The 22535-nt window shown below is 44.2% G+C and overlaps 1 protein-coding gene across 1 annotated transcript in view; it reads left to right on the top strand.

Annotated features, from left to right (window-relative positions):
• Positions 1-22535, top strand: part of LOC139228786 (serine/threonine-protein kinase mTOR) — a 78881-nt gene that overhangs the window by 19690 nt on the left and 36656 nt on the right. Inside the window, exons 4-8 of the mRNA XM_070860157.1 lie at positions 514-629; positions 15335-15452; positions 16065-16262; positions 17133-17233; positions 20358-20454. Coding sequence (XP_070716258.1) covers positions 514-629; positions 15335-15452; positions 16065-16262; positions 17133-17233; positions 20358-20454 — 630 coding nt within the window. The remainder of the gene's footprint in view (positions 1-513; positions 630-15334; positions 15453-16064; positions 16263-17132; positions 17234-20357; positions 20455-22535) is intronic.

Below are 22535 nucleotides of genomic sequence, written 5' to 3'. Positions count from 1 at the left end.
AACTTGCCTGATTACAATCGCTCAACCCCAAACTCTGGATCATCCTGCCTAAACCTCTCCACCTCTCTTTCCTCCTTCAAGCCACTCCTTAAAACATACCTCTTTGACCAAGCTTTTGGTCACCTGCGCTAATTTCTACTTATGCGGCTCGGTGTCAAATCTTTTGTCTTGTAATACTTCTGTGAAGTGCCTTGGGATGTTGCACTATATTAAAGGTGCTATATAAATACAAGTTGTTGTTGCTGTTGTGAAAATGAAGGAACTGGTATGGATGGTGCAAACTGGTGTTCATGTTCACCACAGTTGAATGCCCTGTTAGCAGCTTATTTAAGAACAGAATACTTATGGGGAAAGAGTTTGAAAATGTTGATCTTCCCTGAGATTTACACCTTCCACCATGCCAATTTGAGGTTGTCGTAAGGGTACTGGTGTGAGGCCACCATAGAGAATATTCTTCAGCTTAATTCAATCCCTTTTGCTAATTAATTCTGCTTTATTTGTCCTCCATTTTAGATTGAGGCTTTCCAACACATGCAGCACTTTGTCCAGAATATGCAACAGCAGGCTCAGCACGCCATTGCTGCTGAAGACCAACAGCACAAACAGGAGCTCCATAAACTCATGGCAAGGTCAGGAAATCATTGTATTGTAATTCATTGCCTCTTGCAATTATTCCTTTGTTGTTGTATAAACCCCGTGAGTATAATAATCTGGATCTCCACTACAGCCATCAAAATGCACACTGGTAAAGGTAAATTTGATTGTATTTGATGCAACTCCCACATGCTAGGAGTCAATGGCACTGCACTCATGTAACCCCACTCTTCGAGTAACATCCAAGCCCTGTAAGCATATTTCAGCTTCCTACATACTTCGCATTCTGAAGTCCGTCCGTCTTACTATTTGTTGCTTTTTGTTATTGTGACAAGTTTTTTGTGAAAGTGGAATGATCAAATTGACCGTGAGATTCATGTCCCTGGGAGGACAGCTTGGGATTACAAGCCATGCTGTTTATAACAAATAAAACCATGAATCAAAACTGGAAGGGCAACAGCAAAAGGAAGACAATGCAGAAAAGGTTAATGTCCCAGTGGCTACAGCTTCTCTCCCACCTTGTGTACAGACCAGAGAATCTCAGCTTCAATTCCCAGTCTGTGCTGTATTAATTGATATCTTCCAGGGCAGCTGTTGGAGAGCGCATTTGGCCTGAGTACCCCAAACCAGGGGAGGGACAAATCAGCCAGAGTTCATGGTGCTGATCATTCTCCAGTAACTCTTGCTGAAAATTGAACATGCATGGACATTGGGTAGGAACAGGGTCAGGCTCGACTGTAATGTTGTACATGATTGATTAGGTTGTCCATACTTATTAACTGGGTTTATACACGAAGAATGGCTTCATGGGGAGGTCCTGGAGGGCTGTGTTTAGTCAGCTTCAGTCAATACTTTACTTTCAGGAGAGGGAGATGTGGGTTAAGTTGACAAACCAGAAGAAAGATGGGAGCAACACCACCTCCACGTTCCCCTCCAAGTCGCACACCATCCTGACTTGGAAGTATATTGCTGTTCCTTCATTGCAGCTGGATCAAAATCATGGAACTCCCTCCCTAACAGCACTGTGGGAGTACCTTCACCACACGGACTGCAGTGGTTCAAGAAGGCGGCTCACCGCCATCTTTTCGAGGGAAATTAGGAATGGACAATAAATGCTGGCCTTGCCAGAAACACCCACATCCCATGAACAAAAAAAAAAGATACACGCAGGAAATAAATGTGTTGAAAAAGCATCGTTTCGCAGAAAGGCAGTAAATGTGAATTGAGAGGTTTGCGAAGAATGGCGTCAGGCCGTGCATTGTAATATTGCAAATTATTTCTAGCATTAGCATGTGTTGACCCAGAGTATACAAAATGTAAACTGATGCTATAAACCCATACATGTTTTATAAACTCATATTTCAGCATACAATATCTCTTTTAAGACTGCTAAACACTGATGAGCATTGAGCTCCTGTATGGTAACGTTCTGTTTAGTTATTCCAAATATGCAGTAGAAATGTGTATGTTTTTCTAATTAAACAGCAAGTCAAATTGCTTTCATTGGTGTAGTTTCATAGCATAATGTAAATCATTCTGGAGTAGAAGATTTACAGAGTGACAGACTTGCCTTGGCTCAGACGTTTTGTTCATTCAGGCCTCCTTTAACAGATTTGGCTTTAAATGTCAGGGTTTAACCTATTGCCTGTAGAGGTGACAACTCCAGAAGCTCTGATCACTTATTTTAGACAGCCAGATGTTCCGTTGGATAAGTCTGTGACTTGAAGATTCGGGCAACTGAAATTTTATGTTCGGCTTAGCATAGATCTACTCGAAGACCAGATTCCTTTCACTTGACCCGTTGAAAATTAACTGATGAAATCCCAACGAGTTCTATTTTCATCCTCGAATTGTGTGAGGAACAAGAATTGGTGAGGAGAATGTACATGAAGAAGAAATAATGTGGTCTAGGAGTTCTGTAAGAAATGCTTATGGGATAATCGAGAAATATTGGTGTAGTTGAAGCTTTCAACATGAATTGTTGCCTCTTCCAAGTTAGATATTCTTGGGGTGGAGAAATTCTACCTGTAATGAGATGCACATATTTGTAGTCTGCGACTTCCCGTCCCCCTTCTCCCAAACAGTAGCACTGGGCTAGGACTGAACTTTGCAATCCCAGACACCAATAGGAGCCACTCACTTTAAAATCAGCAGACAGCAGAAATTGGGAAAGGAGGTTATATAGCAGCTGTAATTTCATTTTCTTCGAATATTTAGCTGGCTATATTTATCCATCCATCCACCTATCTAATGAAAAGCTTCACATCTGCATGTTCGTCGAGCAAAGTGCCCAATGTTTCCATAAGGCCTGAAGAATGCTGATTGGCTCAAATTTCATATGCTTCCCTGATGTCTGCATATGCGTGATCACCATGTTTTCCCAGCCTTCCATGCATGTGCGACTCTGTCTGTTCCACTTCCCAACCTGTGCTGCAGACTATCCATGGGCAATGCCAGTCAAGATCTACTAGTTATAAGAGAAAAATGCATGGCAGCCTTAATGTGCAATGATAAAGTTTTAAATGAGCAAACACGAAAATAGTGCAAACATATTTTGTGCGGACATATTTGTGCTGGTATGAAGTCTTTGACCATCAGAAACATTTAGTTTACAATAACATTCCATCTCTGTACTTTCTTGTCATGCCATTTTGACTTCCATGGCCATCTCTTTTAATGCCGTTCTAGGAAAGAGTACTTTTCTGAGCATACTCCAGTCTGCTGTACCCCCACTTTTAAACCTTTTGACTGATAATTGGTTGTTACTTTCACAGCTAGGATCACACAACAGTGACCAGTGTTACTGTATTGAATATTACTGCCAGCAGCCAAATGGTGCAGAAATAGAATGGAAATAAAAATAAAGAATGCTGGAAACACGTTCAGGCAGCATCTGTGAAGAGAGAAACGAGACATCTGGTTAGCATTTCAGGTCGATGATCTTCTGTTCGACGCTGCCTGACCCGCTGAGTGTTTCCAACTTTTTCTATTTTTGATTCAGACTTACAGCATCTGCCGTATTTTGATTTCATATTTAGAATGAAGTAGTTGGAGATGACAATTTTTATCCAAGATTCTACATTGCCAGACTGTTGCGTTCTCCTTTAAGTTTTTGGATCTTATCAGCACTTTTATTAGAAGCCAGTAAAGTGTGGGCTGGGGACAATACTTGAAATATCCTGAAAGTCCTCCAAGAGATAAATTCCTTTGAATGGAACAATGCATCAAGACCGGTTTTACTAGCCTGAGAAATACCATCACATTTTACATTTGTGTCCAATTCTAATCCAGTCAAAGAGTTTTAATTTCCCCAGTGTTTATCCCAAAGGTCTAGTTCATGTATTGATGTATTTTGTTGTGAATATGTTGTGCAAAATACTTCATGTTGAATAATTGCCTCAAAAGAATTTGATGGAAAAGAAAATTGATTCAATTAGAGCTTCTGTTTTCTTGCACTATTGAAAGGAAGACTTGCATTTAAATAACATCTTGTCACTGCTAAATGTCTCAAAGTACCACATAAATTCAGTTACTTCAAAGTGCGATCATTATACGGGCAAAATATACGCATTGTTTCATTTTGTTCAAGTTGCTTTGTTTAGCTTTGCCCTACTTGGTCAACAACTTATAGGGTGTTTTTAATGCAACAAAGCATCTCAAAGCACTTCACAAAGATGGGAAGGGTTAAACACTGAGCAGGAGGTGGAGAATGATTATGGAGAGGTGACAAAGTCAAGGAAAAATAGCTAGATTTACATAAAATGATTACATTGGTCTGTTTCTTTGCTGTAGAGTTATTCGGCCCAATTGGTTTATGCTGGTGTTTATATTGTACGAGCCTTCTCCCACTCCAATTATCTCTCTAATCCCTCCCTGCCCCCCACCCCCACATCCCACTATTCCCTTCTCCTTCATGTATGCATCAACCCTCCCCTTAAATGCGTCAATTCTATCTGCTTCAACCACCACATGTAGCAACGGGTTCCACACTCTTGTGTTGTGCAGAGGCTTTTGAAGATGGGGAGAGATGGCCATGAATCAATTGAAAAGCAGAAGCAGTTTTAAGTGAGAATCTTTGTAGCTAATGTGCAATTTTTTGGGGTTATGTGCAAGTGCAGTACAGTCATGGACAGAAGGGTTGGGTAAAGTATTATAAATATTTGTAGCATTCACAAGAAATTCAAGATGTGAATAAGTATAAACTAGTGCTTATAAATATTTACTTCCTTCAGCATGGTGTGTTCCATCTTAAAAGCTATACACTCTGCAGCTAATGGTTTTGAGCAGTGTATAGATTGCAACTTTTTTATTGTGTCTACAACATGTGATATTTCTGCTCCATGATGTGCGCCGAGATGTGTCTCTGTACGGAGGCAACTACAAAAATGTAAATCATTTTTAGTTGCCTGACATTTGCTGGCTCTTGTGTTGATATAGGCTGACACTGGAGTACTGAGGGAGCGCTGTATTGTCGGAGGTATTGTCTTTTGGATAAGACATTAAGCCAAGGCCCCATCTACGTGTTCAGTTGATGTAAAAGATCCCATGGCACTTAGTTTGAAGAAGAGCAGGGAGTGCTCCTGGTGTTCTGGCAAACCTCCTCCCTTCACCAGCACCACCAAAGGGATTAACTGATCAATCATCTCATTGCTGTTTGTGGGACCTTGCAAATTGGGTGGTGCATTTCCCAACATAATGGGCTTGATTTCCCCTAATTATCTGTGCCGTTTTTTTGGCGTGCATCTTTTTTTGGGCGAGTAAATTCAAATCTCACAAGTTTCCCCAAAGTTTCTGCACTAGCGTAATTCACCTAGGTAGGATTTTTTTAGGCTACGATTTTTTTTGGCCTCATTGGGGGCGTAACCTGCCACCCGCATCAACTCTGGCCATTTAAGCAAGTTTGGCCAACTCTGATTTACTCCACTTTTTCTTACGGCGGCGTATGTGACCACTCTGGAAAAACTTTCTGGGCAGTTAACAAAATCGGCGTAGGTAAGAGAATCAGTGCAGCAGATGCAGTTCCACGTCCGGGACAGCAGCAGCAGCAGAGAGGGGGGGGGAGGCCTTTCGGCCAGGGTTGGGAGCGGCACTGGCTTCGGGAGGAGAGGGGAGGGAGGCCTTTCGGCCAGGGTTAGGGGAGGGGGGTGGTGGTGGGGATAGACTTTTGGCATAAACTCTTCAATAATTTAATGCTGGTGAGCTGCTGCAGTGTGCAAGATGCTTGTGCAGGTTGCTGTGAGCTGGCCAGAATGCGTTGTATGTTTCATTTTCCAGCCTCAGCCCGCAGTGTGTCCCTCGTTACCCTGGCAACCCGATCTTTTTGGCGCAGATCTTGGGCTCCACCCCCAAAGCTAAAGGACAGGCTATGGAGCGCCAAAATCAACAATTCAAAGAGGAAAGTTGGATGATTTTTTTTTTGGGCGTAGTTGGGCCCCCCAAAAACCGGGCGTAACTCTTCAAGTACACAAAAAAACTGCATTGGCCAAAATTGACCCCAATAACAGCAACGACATTTCAAAATTAATTCATTGGCTTTGAAATACTTTGAGATGTCTTGAGGTAGCTCTGTTGATAAAGGATGGAATCACTGCAATAGTGAGAAATGATATTGACTCAATTGATCAGGATGTTGAAACAATCTGGATGGACATAAGGAATAATAAGGGGAAAAAGTCACTGGTGGGCGTAGTCTATTGGCCCCCTAACAGTAGCAACTCTGGTTGGAGTATAAACCAAGAAAAGTGGGGGCTTGTAAAAAGGGAACAGCAATAATCATGGGTGATTTTAACCTTCATATTGATTGGACAAATCAAATTGGTCAGGGGAGCATTGAGGAGGAGTTCATAGAGTGCATAAGATGGGTTCCTTGAGCAGCATGTAACGGAACCAACCAGGGGGCAGGCTATCTTGGATCTGGTCCTGTGTAATGAGACAGGATTAATAAACAATTTCCTAGTAAAGGATCCCCTTGGAATGAGTGACCATAGCTTGGTTGAATTTCAAATTCAGATGGAGGGCGAGAAAGTTGGATCTCAAACCAGCTTACTAAGCTTAAATAAAGGAGACTACAAAGGTATGAGGGCAGAGTTGGCTAAAATGGACTGGGAAAATAGATTAAAATGTAGGACGGTTGAGGAACAGTGATGTACATTTAAGGAGATATTTCATAACTCTCAAGAAAAATATATTCCACTGAGGAGAAAAGGGTGTAAAAGAAAAGATAGCCATCTGTTGCTAGCTAAAGAAATAAAGGATGGCATTCAATTAAAAACAAGGGCATACAAAATGGCCAAAACTAATGGGAGGACAGAAGATTGGGAAGCTTTTAAAAGCCAGCAAAGAATGACTAAAAAAATGATTAAAAGAAGGAAGATAGACTATGAAAGTAAACTAGCATGAAATATAAAAACAGATAGCAAGAGTTTCTACAGGTATATAAAAAGAAGAGTGGCTAAAGTAAATGTTGGTCCCTTAGAGGACGAGACCAGGGATCATCATCATCATAGGCAGTCCCTCGGAATCGAGGAAGGCTTGCTTCCACTCCTGAGGTGAGTTCTCTGGTGGCTGAATACGAGAGCCACAGACCCTGTCACAGGTGGAGCAGACAATCGCTGAGGGAAGAGGTGGGTGGGACTGGTTTGTCGCACGCTCCTTCCGCTGCCTTCTCTTGACCTCTTCACGCTCTCGGCGTTGAGACTCAAAGTGCTCAACGCCCTCCCAGTTGCGCTTTCTCCACTAACTGTGGTCTTTAGCCAGGGATTCCCAGGTGTCAGTGGTGATGTTGTACTTTATCAGGGAGGATTTGAGGGTATCCTTGAAACGTTTTCTCTGCCCACCTTTGGCTCATTTGCCATGAAGGAGCTCCGCATAAAGCATTTGCTTTGGGAATCTCGTGTTTGGCATGCGAACTATGTGGCCTGCCCAGCGGAGCTGATCGAGTGTGTTCAGTGCTTCAATGCTGGTGATGTTAGCTTGGACGAGGACACTGATGTTGGTGCGCCTATCCTCCCAGAGAATTTGCAGGATCTTACAGAGACATCGTTGGTGATATATCTCCAGCGACTTGAGGATCTTCTGTACATCGTCCATGCCTCTGAGCCATACAAGAGGGCAGGTATTACTACAGCCCTGTAGACCATGAGCTTGGTGGTAGATTTGAGGGCCTGGTCTTCAAACACTCTTTTCCTCAGGCGGTCAAAGGCTGCACTGGAGCGGTGTTGAATCTCCACATCAATGTCTGCTCTTGTTAAGAGGCTCCCGAGGTATGGGAAATGGTCCAGGCTGTCGAGGGCCGCGCCGTGGATCCTGATGACTGGGGGACAGTGCTGTGCAGCGAGGAGAAGCTGGTGGAGGACCTTTGTCTTACGGATGTTTAGCGTAAGGCCCATGCTTTCATATGCCTCGGTGAATACATCGACTATATCCTGGAGTTCAGCCTCAGAATGTGCGCAGACGCAGGCGTCGTCCGCATACTGTAGCTCAATGACGGAGGTTGGGGTGATTTTGGACCTGGCCTGGAGGCGGCGTAGGTTAAACAGCTTCCCATTGGTTCTGTAGTTTAGTTCCACTCCAGCGGGGAGCTTGTTGACAGTGAGGTGGAGCATTGCAGCGAGGAAGATTGTGAAGAGGGTTGGAGCGATGACACAGCCCTGTTTGACCCCGGTCCAGATGTGGATTGGGTCTGTAATGGATCGGTTGGTAAGGATCATGGCCTGCATGTCGTTGTGGAGCAGCCGAAGGATGTTGACAAACTTTTGGGGGCATCCGAAACTGAGGAGAATGTTCCATAGACCCTTGCGCTTGACAGTGTCAAAGGCCTTTGTAAGGTCGAAAAAGGCCCTGTATAAGGGCTGACACTGTTCCTTGCATTTTTACTGCAGCTGTCGCACTGCAAAGATCATGTCCGTTGTGCCTCGTAGGGGACGAAATCCGGGAGGAGCTCCTCAACCACAGGGAGAAGACGATTGAGGAGAACTCTAACGACAACTTTCCCAGTGGCTGATAACACGGAGATTCCCCTGTAGTTGCCGCAGTCGGACTTGTCCCCTTTTTTAAAGATGGTCACGATCACAGCATCTCTGAGATCTTCCGGCATGCTCTCCTCCCTCCAGATCAGAGAGATGAGGTCATGTATCCGCACCAACAGCGCGTCTCTGCCATACTTTAGCGCCTCAGCAGGGATTCCATCCGCTTCTGTAGCCTTGTTATTCTTGAATTGTTTTATGGCTTTTCCTACCTCGTGTAAAGTTGGGATTTCACTGAGGTGGTGGCAGGTCGCATGCTGCGGGATGGAGTCGAGAACACTCGAGTCAAAGGCAGAATCTCGATTGAGGAGATTTTCAAAGTGCCCCTTCCAGTGGGCCCTGACTGCCTTGGTATCCTTGATGAGTGTTTCCCCGTTCTTGGTCAGCAGTGGGATGGGGCCTTGGGAGTTTGGACCGTAGGTGGCCTTGACTGCAATGAAGAATCCTCGCATATCGTGGCAAGTCGGCCAGTTGTTGTATCTCCTGTGCTTTCTCCATCCACCACCTGTTCTTTAGGTCCCAGGTTTTTTGTTGGACCTCAGCCTTGAGCCGTCTGTAATGTTGCTTTGCTGTTCCCGAGTTGGGTTGTTGCTTGAGGCTCAAAAATGCTCTGCACTTGCGATCTATTCTTGGATCTCCTGATCATTCTCATCAAACCAGCCTGGTGTTTTCTGGTTGAGTGACCAAGTGTCTCTTCACAGGCACTGGTTATGGAGGCCTGGACGGCAGATCAAGCGTTGTGGGCATTCTGCATCTCAGGGTCATCAAGGCACGCCAGGTTAGCTGTGAGGCGCTGGCTGTATAAGGCTCTCTTAGCTGGGTCTTTAAGTGCCCTGGCATTGACTTTTTTGCGGCACTGCTTCTGCTGTCCCCTCTGCTTTCGGGCTATGTTAATGTCGATGATGGATCGGATTAGGCGGTGGTCTGTCCAGCAATCGTCAGTTCCTGTCATGGCGCGGGTGATTGCGCACATCCTTGCGATCCCTGGCTCGGACGATGACATAGTCGAGCAGGTGCCAGTGTTTGGAGCGAGGGTGTTGCCACGATGCCTTGTATTTGTCCCTCTGACGGAACAGGGTGTTGGTGATGAGTTAATGTTCTAGACATTTTGTCAGGAGTAAGGTACCGCTGGAGTTGGCTTTCCTTATCCCCTCTCTGCCAATCACGCCTCCCTAGAGGGCTGTGTCTTTGCCGACCCTGGCGTTGAAGTCACCTAAGAGGATCAATTTGTTGCCCGCGGGGACGCAGGACAAGGATATTTCGAGATTGGAATAAAAACCCTCTTCTCACCCGTTGCATCGAGTGTTGGGACATATGCACTGATAGCTGTAGCGCATTGGTTCCGGGATAAGGTGAGTCAAAGAGTCATGAGGCGTTCGTTAACCCCGCAGAGAGAGTCTTTGAGGCGGTTGACCAGCTCATTTTTGACGGTGAAGCCAACTCCATGAAGGCGGTGTTCTTCCTCTGGTTTTCCTTTCCAGAAAAAGGTGTAACCTCCACCTTGTTCCTTGAGCTGGCCTTCCCCTGCCCGCCGGGTCTCGCTTAGGGCGGCGATGTCGATGTCAAAGCATCTAAATTCCTGGGTAACTATGGTGGTGCGGCGTTCTGGCCTGTCACTGTTGGAGGTGTCCATGAGGGTCCTGACGTTCCAGGTCCCAAATTTCATGTTAACGAAGTGGAAGATGCCTGTGCGTGAGTTCTTTTAACGTGGGGTGGCCGTTGCACACTGGCAATCACACGGTCTTAGGTGAGCAAGGTCTTGGTTCAGTGGCAAGGGGATCCAAGACGACTGGAGACCAGGCACTGCTGTATGGGCCTAATTGTCTACGGCGAGGTGTTGGCTGCCAGCTCAGCGCTGAGTAGCGCCCTTGATGGTAGGTGGCCCGAGGCTTGTTTGGGGGCAGGCATTAGAAAGGTCAGTTGTCCGCTGGAGTTCCGAGGGATGTTTTAAAAGTTTCTTCCAAAGTTTAAAAGGAAATTTCCAAAGTTGTTTAAAAGTTTCTCTGGAGGTTTTTTTTAAAAAGAAAATTCTCCAGGTTGTTTAAAAGTTTAAAAGTTTTCCCAAATTGTTTAAAAAGTTTCTCAAGTTGATTAAAAATTTAAAAGTTGATTAAAAGTTTAAGATGCAAGTCAGTGAGAGATAGTATCAAACTAAAAGAAAGAGCTTATGTGAAGGTAAAGAAGAGTAGGGATCACACAGACTGGGAGAGATATATAGAACAACATTGGGATACAAAGAAAGTGGTGAGAGAGCTGCAAGAAGGAATAAAAGAAAAAGCTTGCAAGAGATATCAAGGACAACAATAAAGGTTTTCACTATTATATTAAGAGAAAAAGGGTGGCTAGGAGTAGAATGGGCCCCTTACTGACAGATGCAGGTGAAATTTAAATTATAAATCGGGAATTGACAGACTTACTAAATAGCTACTTTATATCGGTCTTCACAGTAGAAGGTGAGGATAAAATGCCAGAGACACAAGGGGAGGAAAAAACTAGATTTTTGTCCGTACGAGGTACAATGGACATGATTTTTGCAACGTGACAACTGCAGGAAAAATGCAGGGAACAGCACCAGCCCTTATACAGGGCCTTCATCGACCTTACAAAGGCCTTTGACACTGTCAACCACGAGGGTCTATAGAGCGTCGTCCTCTGTTTTGGATGCCCCCAAAAGTTCGTCACATCTTCCGCCTGCTCCATGACGACATGCAGGCCGTGATCCTTACCAAGGGATCCATTACAGACCCAATCCACTTCCGGACCGGGGTCAAACAGGGCTGCGTCATCGCCCCAACCCTCTTCTCAGTCTTCCTCGCTGCCATGCTCCACCTCAGTCAACAAGCTCCCCGCTGGAGGGGAACTAAACTACAGAACCAGTGGGAACCTGTTCAACCTTCGCTGTCTCCAGGCCAGGTCCAAGACCACCCCAACCTCTGTCATCGAGCTACAGTACGCGGACGACGCCTGCGTCTGCGCACATACAGAGGCTGAACTCCAGGATATAGTTGACGTATTTACTAAGACGTACGAAAGCATAGGCCTTACGCTAAACATTCCTAAGACAACGTTCCTCCACCAGCCTGTCCTTGCCGCACAGCACTGCCCGCCAGTAAACAAGATCCACGGCATGGCCCTGGACAACGTGGACCATTTCCCATACCTCGGGAGGCTCCCATCAACAAGAGCAGACATTGATGATGAGATTTAACACTGCCTCCAGTGCGCCAGTGCAGCCTTCGGCTGCCTGAGGAAAAGAGTGCTCAAAGACCAGGCCCTCAAATCTGTCACCAAGCTCTTGGTCTGCAGGGCTGTAGTAATACCCGCCCTCCTGTATGGCTCAGAGACATGGACCATGTACAGTAGACATCTCAAATCGCTGGAGAAATACCACCAACGATGTCTCCGCAAGATCCTACAAATCCCCTGGGAGGGCAAACGCACCAACATTAGCGTCCTCGACCAGGCCAACATCCCCAGCATTGAAGCACTGACCACACTTGATCAACTCTGCTGGGCAGGCAGACACGAGACTCCCAAAGCAAGCGCTCTACTTGGAACTCCTTCACGGCAAACGAGCCAAAGGTGGGCAGAGGAAATTTTACAAGGACACCCTCAAATCCTCCCTGATAAAGTGCAACATCCCCATCGACACCTGGGAGTCCCTGGCCAAAGACCGCCCTAAGTGGAGGAAGTGCATCCGGCAGGGCGCTGAGCACCTCGAGTCTCATCGCAGAGAGCATGCAGAAATCGAGCGCAGGCAGCGGAAAGAGCGTGCGGCAAACCTGTCCCACCCTCCCTTACCCTCAACGACTATCTGTCCCACCTGTGACGGGGACTGTGGCTCTCGTATTGGACTGTTCAGCCAACTAAGGACTTATTTTAAGAGTGGAAGCAAGTCTACCTCGATTCCGAGGGATTGCCTATGATGATGATACTATTAAGTAGGACAGTGAGGTAGGTTCAATCAGAAGCTCGGTTTTTGAATGATGCAAGCACTTGTACATTCTGATTTCCACAGTCGTATGTACAGCTGTTTGGAAATAATGGTAATTAAGCATAATATAAACAGAAAATGCTGGAAATACTCAGCAGGTCAGGCAACATCTTGGAGAGAGTAACGGTTAACATTTCAGGTCTGTCATCAGAACTGAAATGTTAACTTTGTTTCTCTCTCCGCAGATGCTGCCTGACCTGAGTATTTCCAGCATTTTCTGTTTATATTTCAGATTTCCAGCATCTGCAGTATTTTGCCTTTTGTAATTAAGTAGGTTGTTGGTGGCTTTAGAAGTGTGAAAAAGAGCATCCATGTAGGCACGTGCTAATTGGCCAGTTGCCAGTGAGCATATCAAATTCATGAAGCATGAATCGAGATAAGGGAGACCCAGATATGTCCATCATTTTGATTGACAGGTGATACCAATGGACAGAAATGGGTGAACTTCAATAATTATCTCTACAGGAGAAACATGTGGATCTAACGTGTTCTGTCCTTAATTCACTTATCTAAATCTTGCACTATTAATGCTCAAAAGGATAGACTTGTTAATTGCACCTCCTTTTTGGATCCAGTTCATGAAAACATGGACCTCAGCCAGTGGAAGCAGACTGAAAAACCTCATTGTCATCGAGTTCAGCCGGTGGTTTTCCAACTAATTTTCCAATATATGAAATTACATATAACTAACAGCTTTATCCTGTGTCATTGTATCTGGAAATAGTCCACACGCAGTAATTTAACGAGTCTCTTATTTCTTATTGAGCCATCATCTTGAGCATGAAGGCAATTTTTGAATTTTCAGTGGCCCAGTATATTCAAAAATGATGAGGTTTGAGTCTGAATATTTTGTCTTGCAAGCTAACTGTTAGTTTTCAAAAGTATAGCTGAGGCTGTTGCCTACCAAAGTAACCTTCAAGATAGTATGGTCACTTTAATGTTGTAGTATGTTTGTTAAATTATCTGTTGGCTTCAAATCGCATCATTTTTTTTTTCTCTTTACTGAGGGCAGTGACTCACGTTGGGGTATAATTCCGTAAGCTTGGCTAGCTCGCCACATCTCATTCAAATGCCCTCTCCCCATGTGACTGTCGGTGTCAGTGGCATGTTCACAGCTAATTATGACCCTCCTCATACCAGACCTTCACATGCATGCATATTCTAGGCATCACTATATTTGTTTATACCTGTAGTGAGAATCCCATCTCCTTTCTTTCCATCCCTTCCTGAGGACAGTAAGAACTACTGTAAGACCCCCTCCTCCCTCTCCCTCCTCTCTCACTACCTTCCTGGCTGATGCAGCGCACATTGTGATTAAACCTGGTACCTTCTCGGTCAAGATCTCTGTGATGCACCTTCTGTTTTATTTATCAGCCGAGCCACTGGGAGGGCAGCTGTTCAGATTGTTTTCAGCTCCTACTATGGACAGTCAATAGGAAATAGGAGCAGGAATAGGCCATAAATACATCCAAGGCATACAAGGTATTCTTTAGGCCACACTTGGAATATTGCATGCTGCCATAAACTTGAGCTCATCCCAAACTCTTCTGCCCATATCCTACCCTGCACTGTTAACAGAATCAGCATGTCCTTTGAGAATGCATAGTGTAGGATTTAGTTAAAGTGAGACAGGAACAGCATATACAGGCCAGATTTTCCCCCCTTTGGAAATAATTATTAGAGGCCTGTGTCTATTCAAGAGTCACCAGTCAATCAAATTGATGGGTTCACCTGGCTTTCCTGTAATTGGATTGGTACTATGTAGAAACTGCGATGCCTGCACCCGCTGTCTTCACACCTCTGACACATTGTCCATTCTGAACCCAAAGCGTGTTAGAAACGTAGAAAATAGGTGCCAGAGTAGACCATTCGGCCCTTCGAGTCTGCACCACCATTCAATAAGATCATGGCTGATCATTCACCTCAGTACCCCTTTCCTGCTTTCTCTCCATACCCCTTGATCCCTTTAGCCGTAAGGGCCATATCTAACTCCCTCTTGAATATATCCAATGAACTGGCATCAACAACTCTCTGCGGCAGGGAATTCCACAGGTTAACAACTCTCTGAGTGATAAATGTTTGGAATCTGCCAGATAAGATAGTAGATTAGGGATGCTTAAAGCAGCTGGTGCTAAATTGGGAGATTTAGAGTACTAGAGGGATGAGCTCCAGTGAGCTGAATGAGCTACGTTGAGCTTGTAACAGTAATTGTGATGTGGTTAAAGGAATATTCCAGGAAAGACTCAAAGTTGCATTTGTGAGCCTGCCCTTATCAGCTATTTGGTTTGCTTTGGAGAGAAAAATGTAGTTGATAAAAAAATTTTATTTTATAATCCAGTAACCATCCAAATATATAGGATAGTGACTGCAATTTGTTCCAACCCTGCGCTCATTTTGGGAGTGCTATGACATTGCAAAGTAACAGAGTATAACAGAGCAGTTTTGAATTCTGAGCTTAGCATTCCCTGACCTCCGGGGCACAGCTTTGCTAAAATGGAATTGTGACATTATACTGCTGGTACTATCAGTTCCAGAAATTTGAGGTTTGTGTGATCTGGATTCCAGTTCTGAAAGTTCATGGAAAGAAAAGTTGCCCCCTTAGCCACCTATGAAGTGGGCCCTAAGAGGGGGAGGGAGGCAGTTCACCCTTTTATATAAAAAAAACACATTGTCCTTCCAGTTTACTTTGTCATCATAGTAAATATGCAACGTTTGTCTGCAGATGTTTCCTGAAACTGGGTGAATGGCAGCTAAATTTGCAGGGAATCAACGAGAGCACCATTCCCAAAGTCCTTCAGTACTACAGTGCTGCAACAGAACATGACCGAAACTGGTACAAGGTGAGCTCAAAGCATTTTGCTTTATTGGCCTTATTTTAATACACACGCACATACAATTATTAAACAATCTTTTGTACGGTGCGTACTACCTGTCCACAAATCTTACTCCCCCTTGTCACAATTTTCAATCGTGCTTTTGTGTCAACATTTAGCCCTAGTGCCCCTGAGCTAGGGAGAGTAAAAACTGCCTGGCCCCCCTGCTTGCAGTCATTGCCAATGGGCCCCTGCTAGAAAGTATGCATGTGAATGTCAGGTGAGGGCAGGATTGTTCTCTGCTGTAACACTTTATACAATCAAGAAGTCTTTGACACGCAGTGTCTAGCCTCACACATGAGGAATATCCTCTTGGGTGAGATTGCGGAGGGCTGCCAGAATCTGTGGAACCATGCCTGGTAAGAGTCAGCATGAGGGGAGAAAATTGTGGTTTGCTAAGCAAACAAAGGAGATTTTTATTCTCTTCAGCTGCTGAAGTTCATTTGTATAAAGTTGTAAATATTCCAAGCTACATGCATATCAGGCCAGAAAGTGCATTAGTTCTAAAAGAAATTCTACAGGGACCATTTGATTTATTTTTTGTATGAATTCAGAAGGTTATTCCTGTTGTCTCCGTAGGCATGGCATGCCTGGGCTGTGATGAATTTTGAGGCTGTTCTCCACTACAAGCATCAGAACCAAGCTCGTGATGAGAAAAAGAAACTGAGGCACGCCAGCGGAGCCAGTGCAAACAGCGAGGCGAGTAACAGCGAGAGTGAGGGCGACAGCAACGAAAACAGCCCTGTACCATCGCCAATACAGAAAAAAGTTAACGAGGTAAAATCTATTTCTTGATATCATAAGGAAATTTCAATTTTTTTCTTGTTCAAAATACATTTTCCAGGGTAGAAGGGCATTGAACCTCTGATTATCAATGTGATCTGTAGAAAAAGTTGGTGTTATAACCAGATTTCTAAAAGGAGAAATACTTTAAATGATGCCTTACCACACCATCAAAACATCTCAAAATGGTTCGCACAGTGAGCTGCCTTTTGAAGTTCATTGCCTGTTATTATGTAGGCAAATGTGGCAACCATCCTACATCAGCAATGTCCCACAAAGAGCAATGGGATGAATTTTTTGGTGGAGTTGGTTGAGCAAAGAATGTTGACCAAGACACTGGGAGAACTCCTTAATTCTTTCCAAACAGTGCCTGGGATCTTTAGTATCCCCCTTGAGCAGGCAGACAGGACTTTGGCTTATTGTGTCATCCGAATGACGTCATCCGAATGACACCACCTCTGACAATGAAGTACAGCCTAACTACAGCACTGGTGTACCAGCTTGTATTCTGAGCTGAAGTCCTGGTGAAACTCTAGTTCTGAGTCAGCATGCTGGTGAGAAAGACTCCACCCAGAGAAAGGTTTTAGTGGCCCAACACAGCTACTTGAGTTAAAGATGTAGCCCCTCACTCGCTGTCTTCAGCAAATATGACAATGTGAAATCGGTCACTTCTATTGGTTGTTTTTACTTTAGACTTAACTGTAAACAACTTCAGCGATAAGGAAAGGGACTGAAGGGAATTGGATTTTTTTTTAAATAATAATTTGGACATTGTACAAATGGCATCTTTTCCCTCTCTTGGAGGATATATATACCCGTTGAGATGGTCTTTAATGTAAATATGTTCTGCGTATATTCATTTAGGAACTATCAAAGACATTGCTGCTGTACACGGTGCCTGCTGTTCAGGGCTTCTTCCGCTCCATTGCCCTCTCAAGAGGAAACAACCTGCAGGATACCCTCCGGTAGGATTCAGCAGGAGACCTTAATAAAATGGGATTAGAGGACAGGAAATCATGAATTTTTATGATGTATTACAATGATCAAGTACACATATTGTCATCACATAGTTCTCAAGCAAAACGCTTGACTTTTATTAGGGTTAGCAGTTTTCGGCTCTTGTGACATTCTTTTTCTTCTCAGTTTATCCTTTTGCCCTAACTACACACTTCATTGCATTGTTGCGTTGTTTTGAGGTTTTTGGCATCTTGCGCATCCCAATTTTAATCGCTCCACCACTGGGTGGCCGTGCATTCAGCTGCCTTGGCCCTAAACTCTGGAACTCCCTCCCTAAACACTTCCGCCTCTTTACTTCTCTCTTCTCCTTTAAGATACTCCTTAAAACCTACTACTTTGAACAAACTTTTGGTCCTATGTCTTGATATCTCCTCTGTGGCTCGGTGTCCAAAATGTTGTTGATAACGCTCTTGTTAAGCGCCTTAGGGAATTTTGCTACCTTAAAGGCGCTGTGCCAGTTGTTGTTGGGAAAACTGTTGGAAATGTAAGTTATTTGAAAGAAGACATATTGGGTTTTCCTGATGGTCTCATCCAGACCAGAAAGGCCCCAGGTTTGATATGTGGTCTGTGAGCGATGGGTAATCTCAAACTGGGTGGTAGTGGGAGCACTGAAGTGGCCTCCACATCTCTGGGTTCGTGAGGTTAAAAACAGATTAATCAAGATTCCCCTATTCTCTATAATTGGCCCTGCTGGACAGCGCGTATGTGTAGGTATTGGTTGAGGACAGGATCAGGCCTTTGGTTGTGATCTGATACTTCCTTTCCCAATGGTTCAGTAACCTGCCATTCACGTAAGAACATGAGAAATAGGAGAAGGAGTAGACCATTTGGCCCCTCGAGCCTGCTCAGCCATTCAATAAGATCATGGTTGATCTGATCTTGGCCTCAACTCCATTTCCCTGCCCGCTCCCCATAACCTTTGACTCCCTTATCATTCAAAAATCTGTCTATCTCTACCTTAAATATATTCAATGACCCAGCCTCCACTGCTCTCTGGGGCAGAGAATTCCAAAGATTCACGACCTTCTGAGAGAAGAAATTCCTTCTCGTTTCCGTTTTAAATGGGCGAGACCCCTTATTCTGAAACGATGCCCCCTAGTTCTAGATTCACCCACGAGGGGAAACACTCTGCATCTACCCTGTCAAGCCCCCTCATAATCTCTCTTGTTTCAATAAGATCACCTCTCATTCTTCTAAATTCCAATGAGTATAGGCTCAACCTTTCCTCATAAGACAACCCCTTCATCTCAGGAATCAACCTCGTGAACCTTCTCTGAACTGCCTCTAATGCAAGTATATCCCAAGTATTCACTGGCTGCCTAGGCTCACACAACGGTCACATAGTTGAGGTATCAATGAGCTACTCTGCTTATGGAACTGTACTCTGTATTCTCGCAAAGACAGAATATTGGGACTCAAGAAAAGCTGTTGCGCTGCAGGCTTTTGCCCAAAAGGCAAACAGTCAAATAGACTCAACATATATTGAATTGCACCATGTTTAAAATGTAACTAGAACAATTGAGCTGCAAACAAGTCTATCATGCATTTTTTAACGCATTTACAATGTTGCTAGAACAAATGGCCACAGGAAATTTTCATAATTAATTTATAGTATCCTGCAAATGGCAGCCAGAGCACTTCTTTCCACAGGTGACTTACCAACATCTTGCAACTATTTCCTATATCGTTGGTGGAGAAACCATTCCAAGGTGCCACTTCCTTAAACTCTTTTTAACTAGTAAGGACTGGAGAATCTGGCAGGTCTGAGCGAAACCTTCAGAAGAATTCTTTCAGCATTTTTCTACTGCAGGGAAGTTTTTAAAAATCACCAAGATGGTTAGAAAAACAAATGGAAAATCTGAACTTAATTATCATATAGTAAAACTACAGGTGGCATGCTCACACCAGGTGCTTGTAACTTCCATGCCTGGCTGAAGTTAAAGCCTGTTTTCAATCAGCATTGATTGGAAGTCAGAGAAAGGAGACTGGCTGATTGCACTGGAGTTGGATTGGCAGGCTAAAAACACGTTACCTGTAGTAAATGCAGGCAATTTGAGAGAGCTAGATACCCATGCTGGAGAGTCCATAAATCCGAGGTTTTGTCAGGAACCCTTAGATTTTGAAACTCCAAGATTCCACTGTACTTGCTGTTTTTGAGTTTTGACATAAAATACAGGTTTGTACAAGGAAAGGGTGACACCTAGTGGCATTTCTTAATACAAACGTAAAACATTGCGGATGCTGGAATCTGAACTAAAAACCGAGAACGCTGGAAATCTCAGCAGGTCAGGCATGAAACGTTAACTCGGCATTTCTTAATAGTTCAGTTGGGAACAGTTCACCTATTTTCCAAATGCTACCGACTTGGAAGCATTTACAGTGAAATGTTGCTATGGTAAAATACATTTCTAAGTAAGCTTTTTAAGGTATTTTTAAAATTATGGTTTAACTGAAAAGCAATTATTTTGTTACTTGACTTAACTGAGTGACAGAGGAATCTGATACACAAGGGCTGTGGGGCTCAAGACAGGTTTGAGTTGGTATGCTCAGTGAAAAAAGTACTGACTTTGACAATTTCCAACTGCATTTTTGTGAGCTTGTTCCGTGATTAGTTATTGCAGCAATGTACTCGCCCCTACATAGAAATAAAAATCAGAGAAATTCCCATAAATGCCACCTGTGGTCTTTCTGAATGACATTGAACATAAGAACGTAAGAAATAGGAGCAGGAGTAGGCCATATGGCCCCTCGAGCCTGCTCCACCATTCAATAAGATCATGGCTGATCTGCCAACATGTGGACAGTTTTGCACTGTGGGCCCATGCACTATTGGGACTGGATTGGCACTATCCAAACTCATTTTGCACAAGAGTTTCACAACCAGCAGGTAGAGAAGGGTTTCATCCCATCAGACTGGGCTGGATTTAAACCTCAGATCCAAGGGCAATATGCTCATACAACCCAGCACCTTCTCTACCCAACAAGAGATGGTGTCCCTTTAATTGCTTTGTGTAGTAAGTTTACAAAGTGAAGCCGTTCAGCTGTGATTAATAATTCTTCCCTGTTTTGTAGAGTTCTAACACTGTGGTTTGACTACGGACACTGGCCTGATGTGAACGAAGCTCTGGTTGAGGGTATCAAAACTATTCAGATTGACACCTGGCTGCAGGTACGCCAGCTGCTGACTGCTCAGACAACGGCATTAGTTGCTTTTACCTCTTTATGGACCTGCACATACATAGAAACATAGAAAATGGGTACAGGAGTAGGCCATTCAGCCCTTCGAGCCTGCACCACCATTCAACAAGATCATGGCTGATCATTCACCTCAGTACCCCTTTCCTGCTTTCTCTCCATACTCCTTGATCCCTTTAGCTGTAAGGACCATATCTAACTCCCTCTTGAATATATTGAACGAACTGGTATCAACAACTCTCTGCGGTAGAGAATTCCACAGGTTCACAATTCTCTGAGTGAAGAAGTTTTTCCTCATCTCGGTCCTAAATGGCCTACTCCTTATCCTTAGACTGTGACCCCCTGCTTCTGGACATCCCCAACATCGGGAACATTCTTCCTGCATCTAACCTGTCCAGTCCCGTCAGAATTTTATATATTTCTATGAGATCAATCTCTCATCCTTCTAAACTCCAGTGAATGCAACTCCAGTCGTTCCAGTCTCTCCTCATATGTCAGTCCCGCCATCCCGGGAATCAGTCTGGTGAACCTTCGCTGCACTCCCTCAATAGCAAGAAAGCCCTTCCTCAGATTAGGAGACCAAAACTGAACACAATATTCCAGGTAAGGCCTCACCAAGGCCCTGTACAACTGCAGTAAGACCTCCCTGCTCCAAGACTCAAATACCCTAGCTAAGAAGGTCAACATGCCATTTGCCTTCTTCACCGCCTGCTGTACCTGCATGCCAACGTTCAATGACTGACGTACCATGACATCCAGGTCTTGTTGCACCTCCCCTTTTCCTAATCTTCTGCCATTCAGATAATAATCTGCCTTCATGTTTTTGCCACCAAAATGGATAACCTCACATTTATCCACATTATACTGCATCTGCCGTGCATTTGCCCACTCACCTAACCTGTCCAAGTCACCCTGCAGCCTGTTGGCATCCTCCTCACAGCTCACACCGCCACCCAGCTTAGTGTCATCTGCAAACTTAATTACACTCAATTCCTTCATCTAAATCATTGATGTATATTGTGTATAGCTGGGGTCCCAGCACTGAGCCCTGCGGCACCCCACAAGTCACTGCCTGCCATTCTGAAAAGGACCCGTTTACTCCGACTCTCTGCTTCCTGTCTGCCAACCAGTTCTCTATCCACGTTAATACAATACCCCCAATACCATGTGCTTCAATTTTGCACACCAATCTCTTGTGTGGGACCTTGTCAAAAGCCTTTTGAAAGTCCAAATACACCACATCCACTGGTTCTCCCTTGTCCACTCTTCCAGTTACATCCTCAAAAAATTCTAGAAGATTTGTCAAGCATGATTTCCCCTTCATAAATCCATGCTGACTTGGACCGATCCTGTCACTGCTTTCCAAATGCACTGCTATTTCATCTTTAATAATTGATTCCAACATTTTCCTCACTGCCGATGTCAGGCTAACCGGTCAATAATTACTTATTTTCTCTCTCCCTCCTTTTTTAAAAAGTGGTGTTACATTAGCTACCCTCCAGTCCATAGGAACTGATCCAGAGTCGATAGAATGTTGGAAAATGATCACCATTGCATCCACTATTTCTAGGGCCACTTCCTTAAGTACTCTGGGATGCAGACGATCAGGTCCTGGGGATTTATCGGCCTTCAATCCCATCAATTTCCTGACTAATAAGGATTTCCTTCAGCTCCTCCTTCTCGTTAGATCCTCGGCCCACTAGTATATTCTAGCCAATTCACGTCTCATACCATCGAAGTTACCTTTCCATAAGTTCAGGACTCTAGTCTCTGAGTTAACTGTGTCACTCTCCATCTTAATAAAGAATTCTACCATATTTTGGTCACTCTCACAAGAAGATTGCTAATTAGTCCTTTCTCATTACACATCACCCAGTCTAGGATGGCCAGCCCTCTAGTTGGTTCCTCGATATATTGGTCCAGAAAACCATCCCTAATACACTCCAGGAAATCCTCCTTCACTGTATTGCTACCAGTTTGGTTACCTCAATCGAAATGTAGATTAAAGTCGCCCATGATAACTGCTGTACCTTTATTGCACGCATCCATAATTTC

The sequence above is a fragment of the Pristiophorus japonicus genome, chromosome 18 (genome assembly GCF_044704955.1).
Source record: "Pristiophorus japonicus isolate sPriJap1 chromosome 18, sPriJap1.hap1, whole genome shotgun sequence".
NCBI classification, from domain to species: Eukaryota; Metazoa; Chordata; class Chondrichthyes; family Pristiophoridae; genus Pristiophorus; species Pristiophorus japonicus.
This window is presented reverse-complemented; position numbering and strand designations above follow the sequence as displayed.